Below are 11,076 nucleotides of genomic sequence, written 5' to 3'. Positions count from 1 at the left end.
TTCATCTGCAAGTTTTGAAATTGTGCCCTGTACACCCAAGTCCAAGTCATTAATATATATCAAGAAAGTAGTAGTCCCAGTACCAACCCTGGGGAACACCACTGTACACCTCCCTCCAGTCGAAAAAACAACTGCTCACCACTACTCTCTGTTTCCTGTCACTTGGCCAATTCTGTATCCATGTTGCTCCTGCCCCCTTTATTCCATGGGCCACAATCTTAATAGCAAACCTACCATGTGGCACTTTATCAAACGCTTTTTGAAAATCCATATACCCCACATCAACTGCATTGCCATATCTACCGTCTCTGTTACCTCATCAAAAAACTCTATCAAGTTCGTTAAACACGATTTGCCTTTAACAAATCCATGCTGCTTTCCGAATCAATCCACACTTGTCCAGTAAAGAATATTCCTTACTCTATACTGTATATGGAGGCAGTGTTATGAGGCGTAAAGGGGTAATATATCCCTTTCCTATATTGTAGATGGAGGCAGTGCTATAAGAACATAAGAAATAGGAGCAGGAGTAGGAGTAGGCCATGCAGCCCTTCGAGCCTGCTCCGCCGTTCAATCAGATCATGGCTGATCTTCGACCTCAACTCCACTTTCCCACCCGATCCCCATATCCCTTGATTCCCCTAGAGTTCAAAAATCTGTCTATCTCAGCCTTGAATATACTCAACGACTGAGCATCCATAGCCTTCTGGGGTAGAGAATTCCAAAGATTCACAACCCTCTGAGTGAAGAAATTCCTCCTCATCTCAGTCCTAAATGGTAGACCTCTTATCTTGAGACTATGACCCCTAGTTCTAGACTTTCCAGCCAGGGGGAACATCCTCTCAGCATCTACCCCCTTCTAGTCCCCTCAGGATCTTATATGTTTCAATAAGATCACCTCTCATTCTTCTAAACTCCAGTGTATACAGGCCCAACTTGTCCAACCTTTCCTCATAAGATAACCCCCTCATCCCAGGAATCAGTCGAGTGAACCTTCTCTGAACTGCCTCGAAAGCAATTATGTCTTTCTTAAATAAGGAGACCAAAACTGCACACAGTATTCTAGACGTGGTCTCACCAATGCCCTGTACAACTGTAGCAAAACATCTCTACTTTTATATTCCATTCCCCTTGCAATAAATGACAACATTCCATTTGCTTTCCTAATCGCTTGCTGTACCTGTATACTAACCTCTTGTGATTCATGTACAAGGACACCCAGATCCCTCTGTACCTCAGAGTTCTGCAATCTCTCTCCATTTAAATAATATACTGGTTTTCTATTCCTCCTGCCAAAGTGGACAAGGTCACATTTTCCCACATTATACTCCATCTGCCAAATTTTTGCCCACTCACTTAACCTATCTATATCCCTTTGCAGACTCCTCATGTCCTCTTCACAACTTAATTTTCCTACCTACCTTTGTGTCATCAGCAAATTTAGCAACCATACATTCGGTCCCTTTATCCAAGTCATTGATATAGATTGTAAATAGTTGAGGCCCAGCACTGATCCCTGTGGCACTCCACTCGTTACATCTTGCCAACCTGAAAATGACCCATTTATGCCTACTCTCTGTTTCCTGTTAGCTAACCAATCCTTTATCCATGCTAATATGTTACCCCCTACACCATGAGCTCTTATTTTGTGTAGTAGCATTGATGTGGCACCTTGTCAAAAGCCTTCTGGAAATCCAAGTACACCACATCCACAGGGTCCCCTTTATCCGCTTTGCTTGTTACTTCCTCAAAGAACTCTAATAAATTAGTCAAACACAATTTCACTTTCACAAAGTCATGTTGACTCTGCCTGATTGCATTGAGATTTTCTAAGTGCCCTGTTATAACCTCCTTAATAATAGATTCTAGCATTTTCCCTATGACAGATGTTAAGCGAACTGGCCTGTAGTTTCCCTGCGTTCTGTCTCCCTCCTTTCTTGAATAGAGGGTTACATTCGCTATTTTACAATCTGATGGGACCCTTCCAGAATCGAGGGAATTTTGGAAAATTAATACCAATGTATGTGCTATCTCTGCAGTCACTTCTTTTAAGACCCGAGGATGAAGTCAGTCAGAACCTGGGGACTTGTCATAATTTTTTCAGAACCCTTTCCCTGGTGATTGTAAATGTTTTAAGTTCCTCTCTCCCTTTTACCCCTGATTCACAATTATTTCTGGCATGTAATTTGTATCCTCTACAGTGAAGACGAACACAAAATATCTGTTCAATTCATCCGCCATTTCCTTGCTCTCCATTTTTAATTCCCAGACTCTCTCTCTGGAGGACCAACACTCACTTTACTTACTCTTTTCCCTTTTAAATACCTGTAGAAACTCTTATTATCTGTTTTTATATTTCTAGCTAGCTTTCTCTCGTACTCTAATTTCTCCCTCTTTATTATTCTTTTAGTCATTCTTGGCTGTTTTTTATATTCTGTCCAATCTTTTGGCCTGCCACTAATCTTCGCGGAATTGTATGCTTTTTCTTTCAAATTGATTCTATCTTTAACTTCCTTAGTTAGCCATGGATAGTACGTCCTTCCCCTAGAGTCTTTCTTTCTCACTGGAATGTATCTTTGCTGAGTGTTATGAAATACCTCATTAAATGTCTGCCACTGCATCTCTACTGACCTATCCCTTAACCTAATTTCCCAGTTCACTTTAGCCAGCTCTGTCTTCATGCCTCTGGTCAATATTCCACCCTCAACCAACACCACCAAAAGCAGATAATTTAGTCACTGCTGTTTGTGTACACCTATCTATATATGACGTGACTTCTCGTCATAGTAATTTATTGTTTCTGAAGTGCTGACATGCTTCTAAGAAGTGATGAGGTGCTTTACATAAATGCAAATCGTCACACAGTATGAACACGACCGGGTCTGTGTTCCTCTGAACTTTTCTCTCCAGTTCTTGCAAGATCCAAATTCCCTGCCCCAAACACGTCCCCCTCCCCACGCTGAAACCAAAGACTCATCGCACTGTCTCCTACTATAATTCATTCTGTCCCAGGATCTCAAACTGGGGGACTCCTCCCCTCCCTCGGTCTCCCCTCAAACTGGGGGACGTCTCCCCTCCCTCGGTCTCCCCTCAAACCGGGGACGTCTCCCCTCCCTCGGTCTCCCCTCAAACCGGGGGACTCCTCCCCTCCCTCGGTCTCCCCTCAAACCGGGGACTCCTCCCCTCCCTCGGTCTCCCCTCAAACTGGGGACTCCTCCCCTCCCTCGGTCTCCCCTCAAACTGGGGGACTCCTCCCCTCCCTCGGTCTCCCTCAAACTGGGGGACTCCTCCCCTCCCTCGGTCTCCCTCAAACTGGGGGACTCCTCCCCTCCCTCGGTCTCCCCTCAAACTGGGGGACTCCTCCCCTCACCTCGGTCTCCCTCAACTGGGGGACTCCTCCCCTCCCTCGGTCTCCCCTCAAACTGGGGGACTCCTCCCCTCCCTCGGTCTCCCCTCAAACTGGGGGACTCCTCCCCTCCCTCGGTCTCCCTCAAACTGGGGGACTCCTCCCCTCCCTCGGTCCTCCCCTCAAACTGGGGGACTCCTCCCCTCCCTCGGTCTCCCCTCAAACTGGGGACTCCTCCCTCCCTCGGTCTCCCCTCAAACTGGGGGACTCCTCCCCTCCCTCGGTTTTCCCTTCCTCCTATAGTCTACAAGCTTTTAAAACCAACCTGTGTGGGCGAAGGGGGGTGGGGGCGTGTGTGGGCGAGAGGGGGGAGCGGCCAAGGGGTGCAGGCGCGGCCGAGGTGGGGGGGGGGCCAACTTCTAATTCCTGCTTTACTGCCTAATCTCTCCAATCTTGGTGGTGATTTTGACCCTTCACCAGCATCGGGTGGCTATTCTTCTGTGAGCCCAGACGGCGAATGCCGGTAGGTTACCTCAACTGTGGAGGGCATTACAGCCCAGCCTGATCCTGCCCTCACCCTACGTCATACGGACACACTGCGATTTCCCTCTGCTCCCTAGCCCTGGGGGCAGCAAGGCTAATCACAGCTCTGACCGAGAGCAGCCCCCCGAGGTCCCAGACGCCCACTCTGCCATTAATACTCAGCTAAAGTGGCAAAGCTTTTTTTTCCAGAGAAAAGAAACACAATGATTGAGATTGTGGAAATCAAATAGGGAAATCAATATCGGGAAGGAGCTCAGTTGCTCTGACAGGCAGCACAGCAGGGCTGAGTCCGGTGCTGCAATTGCAGCTTCACACTCACTAGTTAACCCTTTCTTGACTGGAGGAACTGAGTAGTGCGAAACAGAGAACAGGAACAGAGTTTAACTCCTGTACAGCAAACAATTATCCATCTCTGTAAATCGGTGTACCAGCAGGACGTTCACCCTCCCCCTGATATCTCAATCCTTTCCCCCCTTTGTTCAGTTCCTTTGAATAACTCACTTTATCTTCTGGCTGCTTTTACTTTTAAATCACCTCATGACAGTCCTGGTAACAGTAGCGGCCCTAACACGTGCCCTGCTCTGAACATTCCCTCCCGAAGGAGCTGGCTGTCGCTGGGCTGTCAAATAGAGGGCCCTCCGAACATCGGTCGTCCATATGGCAGCAAAGAATCTCCCTGGAAAAGTCCAGGAGCTGCCATCACCGCCACTTTTCAAAGTTACATCATTGGCTGCGTGCCTCCAGTTGCCTGGGTCCGAAGCTCTGGAAATCCCTCCCTAAACCTCTCCGCCTCCTTAACCTGAATCAAGCTCTTGCTCACCTGCTCTGATTTGAAATAAGGATGAGAATTTTAAAATCGAGGCATTCCAGGACTGGGAGCCAGTGTAGGTCAGTGAACACAGGGTGGTGGGTGAACGAGACTTGGTGCGAGTTAGGATACGGGCAGCAGAGTTTTGGATGGGCTGAAGTTTATGGAGGATGGAAGATGGGAGGCCAACCAGGAGAGGATTGGAAGAGTCGAGTCTGGAGGTAACAAAGGCACGGTCTTCCAGAAGGCATTCGATAAAGTCCCTCATAAGAGACTGTTAGCTAAAGTTAAAGCTCATGGAATTGAGGGCAAATTATTAGGAGATTGGCTGAGCAGCAGGAGACGAGAGTAGGGATAATGGGCAGGTACTCAAATTGGCAGGATGTGACTAGTGGAGTCACACAGGGATCTGCGTTGGGGCCTCAATTATTCACTGTATTCATTAACAACTTAGATGACGGGATAGAGAGCCACATATCCAAGTTTGCCGATGACACAAAGATAGGCAGCATTGTAAGCAGTGTAGATGGAAGCATAAAATTACAGAGAGATATTAATAGATTAAGTGAATGGGCAAAACTGTGGCAAATGGATTTCAATGTAGGCAAGTGTGAGGTCATCCACTTTGGACCTAAAAAGGATAGAACAGGGTACTTTCTAAATGGTAAAAAGTTAAAAACAGTGGATGTCCAAAGAGACTTAGATTAAAACGTGTACATAGATTAAAATGTCATGGACAGGTACAGAAAATAATCAAGGCGGCTAATGGAATGCTGGCCTTTATATCCAGAGGACTAGAGTACAAGGGGGCAGAAGTTATGCTATAGCTATACAAAACCCTGGTTAGACCACACCTGGAGTACTGTGTTCAGTTCTAGGCACCGCACCTTGGGAAGGATATATTGGCCTTCGAGGGAGTGCAACGTAGATTTACTAGAATGAAACCTAAATTAGGAGAGATTACACAAACCAGGGTTGTATTCCCTGGAATTTAGAAGATTAAGGGGTGATTTGATTGAAGTTTTCAAGATATTAAGGGGAACTAATAGGGTAGATAGAGAGAAACTATTTCCGCTGGTTGGGGGTCTCGGACTAGGGAACACAGCCTAAAAATTAGAGCCAGGACTTTCAGGAGTGAAGTTAGGAAACATTTCTACACACAAAGGGTGGGAGAAGTTTGGAATTCTCTTCCATAAACGACAGTTCAATTGTTAATTTTAAATCTGAGATTGATAGATTTTTGTTAACCAAAAGGTATTAAGGGATATGGGGCTAAAGTGGGTATATGGAGTTAGGTCACAGATCAGTCATGATATCATGGAACAGGCTCAAGGGGCTAAATGGCCTACGTCTGTTCATATGTTCCTATGGATGAAGGTTTCAGCAGCAGATGAGCTGAGGCAGGGGCAGAGACGGGCGATGTTATGGAGGTGGAAGTAGACGGTCTTGGTGATGGAGAGGATATGTGGTTGGAAGCTCATCTCAGGGTCAAATAGGAGGCTAAAGTTGCGAACGATCTGGTTCAGCCTCAGACAGTGGCCAGGGACAGGGATGGAGTCGGTGGCTCGGGAACGGAAGACAATAGCTTTTGTCTTCCCAATATTCTGCTCATTCAGTACTAGATGTTGGACAAGCAGGGTGACAAATCAGTGGCAGTGGAGGGGTCGAGAGAGGTGGTGGTGAGGTAATGCTGGGTGCCGTCAGTATATGCGTGGAACCTGACATTGTGTCTTCGGATGATGCCGCCTAGGGCAGCATGTAGATGAGAAATAGGAGGGGGCCAAGGACAGATCCTTGGGGGACTCCAGAGATAACAGTGAGTGAGAAGAGGAGCCATTGCAGGTGATTCTCTGGCTATGACTGGATAGATAAGAATGGAACCAGGCGAGCGCAGCCCCAACCAGCTGGACGATGGAGAGGCGTTGGAGGAGGATGGTGTGGTCAACCACGTCAAAGGCTGCAGGCAGGTCGAGAAGGATGAGGAGAGATATTTTACCATGGTCACAGTCACATAGGATGTAATTTGTGACTTTGATAAGGGCCATTTTAGTACTGTGGCAGGGCAGAAACCTGATTGCAGGGAATCAAATATGGAGTTGTGGGAAAGATGGGCATGGTTTTGGGAGGCAACAACACGTTCAAGGACGTTGGAGAGGAAAGGGAGGTTGGAGATGGGGTGGTAGTTTGCAAGGGCAGAGGGGTCAAGGGTGGGTTTTTTGAGGAGGGGGGTGACGACAGCAGATTTGAATGGGAGGTGGATAGTACCCGAGGAGAAGGAACCGTTAACGATATCAGCTAGCATGGGGGCCAGGGAGGGAAGTTGGGTGGTCAGCAGTTTGGTGGGAATAGGGTTGGGGGAGCAGGAGGTGGGTCTCATGGTCAAGATGAGCTCGGAGAGGGCATGAGGGGAGATAGGAGAGAACCTAGAGAAAGGTGCGAGTTCAGGGCTAGGGAGTGGGGGGGGGGAGAAAGGGGGGGGGAGAAAGGGGGGGGGAGAAAGGGGGGGGGGAAAAGGGGGGAGGGGGGGGGAAAGAGGGAGGAGGAGAGGGGGGAGGAGGAGAGGGGGGGGGGGAGGAGAGGGGGGGGGGGGAGGAGAGGGGGGGGAGGGGGAGAAAGGGGGGAGGGGGAGAAAGGGGGGAGGGGGAGAAAGGGGGGAGGGGGAGAAGGGGGAAGGGGGGAGGGGGGGGAAGGGGGAGGGGGGGGGGGGGAAGGGGGAGGGGGGGGAGGGGGGGGAAGGGGGGGGGGAAGGGGGAGGGGGGGGAGGGGGGGGAAAGAGAGGGACGGCAGAGGAGGCCCCGGAGCCCCGGACTCGGGGTATTTCACTCTCTCTCCCACCCCCCCGAATCCAGGGTCAGAAACGGCTCCAACACTCGGGGAAATACATGGACTCAGAGGCCGGTCCGGTCCGGCCGAGGAGGGTGCGGGCCGGGCCGGGCCGGGAATGCGGAAGTGGCTGAGCAGAGCGCGGCCTCTCCCCGCCCGAGGGGCCGCGACTCCCCGCCCGCTCCCGCTCCCTCTCCCCGGCCTCTCCCTCTCCCCGTACCCGGCCAGTGCGTTCTCCAGTTTCAGGGTGAGGGTCTCCTCCACGATGCGGTTGTTGATCTCCAGCAGGATCATGGTGTGGGCGGGGCCGGGCGGCGGGCTCTCACTCTCGGGATCTCTTCAAAATCCACACCCTGCACAACAGGCCTCGAGCACTTCCGGCGCGACAGGCCGGCGTCAGTTCCGCTCCCGCTCCCGCCCCCGCCCTCGCTCCGGTTAATAGAGGACTCTCACGGCCGCGGGGCATCCTGGGCCAGCACCACCGCCATAGCCAGAGAAACCAAAAGAACAAAAGGGGCGACAGGGGCCGCAGACACAAGCAGAGAATGAAATAGATGCAGGTAACAGAGAGAGGAGAGGGGAAGGGAGGGGAGGGGAAGGGGTTAATGCCGCTTGGTCAACCCACCCAACACATGTGACAGACATAGCCTGCTGCTTTTAATCAGATTTTGCTTACGTAGGAACAGGAGGAGGCCATTCAGCCCTTCCAGCCTGTTCTGTCATTCATTTGGATCACGGCTGATCTGTACCTCAACTCCATTTACCCGCCTTTGCTCCGTATCCCTCGATACCCTCTCACCCAACAAAAATCTATCGATCTCAGCCTTGAAAGCTCCAATTTACCTCCAGCGTCCACAGACTTTGGGGGAGAGAGTTCCAGATTCCCACTCCCCTTTGTGTGAAGAAGTGCTTCCTGACATCACCCCTGAACGGCCAGGCTCTAATTTTAAGGTTGTGCCCCCTTGTTCTGGACTCCCCCCGACCAGAGGAAATAGTTTCTCTCAATCTACCCTATCAAATTCCTTATTCATTTTAAAGATTTCGATTAGAGCACCTGCCAATCTCTTAAACTCCAGGGAATACAAGTCAAGTTTATGCAACCTGTCCTCATAATTTAATCCTCTAAACCCTGGTATCGTTCAGGTGAATCTGCATTGTACTCCCTCCAAGGCCAATATATCCTTCCTGAGGTGCGGTGCCCAGAACTGAATGCAGTCTCCAGATGGGGGTCATACGAACATACGAATTAACAGCAGGAGTAGGCCATTCGGCCCCTCGAGCCTGCTCTGCCATTTGATAAGATCATGGCTGATCTGATTGTGAGCTCAACCCTACTTTCCCATCTACCTACTATAACCTTTGACTCCCTTGTTAATCAGGAATCTATCTAACACAGCCTTAAAAATATTCAATGACCCTGGCTAACCAAGACTCTGTATAACTGTTGTAAACAATTTTACAACACCAAGTTATAGTCCAGCAATTTTATTTTAAATTCACAAGCTTTCGGAGACTTCCTCCTTCCACATTTACCTGAGGAAGGAGGAAGTCTCCGAAAGCTTGTGAATTTAAAATAAAATTGCTGGACTATAACTTGGTGTTGTAAAATTGTTTACAATTGTCAACCCCAGTCCATCACCGGCATCTCCACTGTATAACTGTAGCATCACTTCCTCCCCTTTGTATTCCAGCCCCCTTGAGATAAAGGCCAACATTCCATTAGCCCTTTTGAGTCAAGGCCTTAGGCATAAGATTTGTCCAACATTGAGAGCCACCTCCAAATATTTCCCTGGTGTTCTCTGCTCTGCTGCTCCCTCCAATAAACAATGAGTTCATTTAATCCCTGAACTCCTCTGTACCGTGCTGTGTGCAATGTTTGTCTGATTACCTCCTGTGAAGCCCCTTGGGATATTTTACAAGTCGTTATTGTGTGGTTGCATTTTCTTCTTGCAAATTGTCTTGTGAGCTATTGGCCAATTCATAAGAACCGCACCAGCATATAATGACCATCTCCAACAGGAGAAAGCCCATCCAGCTCTCCCTAACCTTCCAACAGCCCATCATCATCCAGCTCTCCCTAACCTGCCAACAGCCCCATCGTCATCCAGCTCTCCCTAACCTTCCAACACCCCCATCATCATCCAGCTCTCCCTAACCTTCCAACAGCCCCATCATCATCCAGCTCTCCCTAACCTTCCAACACCCCCATCATCATCCAGCTCTCCCTAACCTTCCAACACCCCCATCGTCATCCAGCTCTCCCTAACCTGCCAACACCCCCATCATCATCCAGCTCTCCCTAACCTTCCAACACCCCCATCATCATCCAGCTCTCCCTAACCTTCCAACACCCCCATCATCATCCAGCTCTCCCTAACCTGCCAACACCCCCATCATCATCCAGCTCTCCCTAACCTTCCAACACCCCCATCGTCATCCAGCTCCCCCTAACCTTCCAACACCCCCATCATCATCCAGCTCTCCCTAACCTGCCAACAGCCCCATCGTCATCCAGCTCTCCCTAACCTTCCAACACCCCCATCATCATCCAGCTCTCCCTAACCTTCCAACACCCCCATCATCATCCAGCTCTCCCTAACCTTCCAACAGCCCCATCGTCATCCAGCTCTCCCTAACCTGCCAACACCCCCATCATCATCCAGCTCTCCCTAACCTTCCAACACCCCCATCATCATCCAGCTCTCCCTAACCTTCCAACACCCCCATCATCATCCAGCTCTCCCTAACCTGCCAACACCCCCATCATCATCCAGCTCTCCCTAACCTGCCAACAGCCCCATCGTCATCCAGCTCTCCCTAACCTTCCAACACCCCCATCATCATCCAGCTCTCCCTAACCTTCCAACACCCCCATCATCATCCAGCTCTCCCTAACCTGCCAACAGCCCCATCGTCATCCAGCTCTCCCTAACCTTCCAACACCCCCATCATCATCCAGCTCTCCCTAACCTTCCAACACCCCCATCATCATCCAGCTCTCCCTAACCTTCCAACACCCCCATCATCATCCAGCTCTCCCTAACCTTCCAACACCCCCATCGTCATCCAGCTCTCCCTAACCTTCCAACAGCCCATCGTCATCCAGCTCTCCCTAACCTTCCAACACCCCCATCGTCATCCAGCTCTCCCTAACCTTCCAACAGCCCATCATCATCCAGCTCTCCCTAACCTTCCAACACCCCCATCGTCATCCAGCTCTCCCTAACCTTCCAACACCCCCATCATCATCCAGCTCCCCCTAACCTGCCAACAGCCCCATCATCATCCAGCTCTCCCTAACCTTCCAACAGCCCCATCGTCATCCAGCTCTCCCTAACCTGCCAACACCCCCATCATCATCCAGCTCTCCCTAACCTTCCAACACCCCCATCATCATCCAGCTCTCCCTAACCTTCCAACACCCCCATCATCATCCAGCTCTCCCTAACCTTCCAACAGCCCCATCGTCATCCAGCTCTCCCTAACCTTCCAACACCCCCATCGTCATCCAGCTCTCCCTAACCTTCCAACACCCCCATCGTCATCCAGCTCTCCC

The 11,076-nt window shown here is 50.2% G+C and overlaps 1 protein-coding gene across 1 annotated transcript in view; it reads right to left on the bottom strand.

Moving 5' to 3' along the window:
- The window catches only part of arpc2 (actin related protein 2/3 complex, subunit 2), a 31,589-nt gene extending 23,686 nt beyond the window's left edge, over positions 1 to 7,903 (bottom strand). Inside the window, exons 1-2 of the mRNA XM_067986954.1 lie at positions 7,752 to 7,903; positions 4,612 to 4,637 (exon numbers count right to left, since the gene is read on the bottom strand). Of these exons, the coding sequence (XP_067843055.1) occupies positions 4,612 to 4,637; positions 7,752 to 7,814 (89 nt within the window). The 5' untranslated portion in view covers positions 7,815 to 7,903. The remainder of the gene's footprint in view (positions 1 to 4,611; positions 4,638 to 7,751) is intronic.
- Positions 7,904 to 11,076: the final 3,173 nt, after the last annotated feature.

Source organism: Heptranchias perlo, chromosome 7 (genome assembly GCF_035084215.1).
Source record: "Heptranchias perlo isolate sHepPer1 chromosome 7, sHepPer1.hap1, whole genome shotgun sequence".
Classification (NCBI taxonomy): Eukaryota; Metazoa; Chordata; class Chondrichthyes; order Hexanchiformes; family Hexanchidae; genus Heptranchias; species Heptranchias perlo.
The sequence above is the reverse complement of the archived record's forward strand: the minus strand, read 5'-3'. Positions and strand labels throughout refer to the sequence as shown.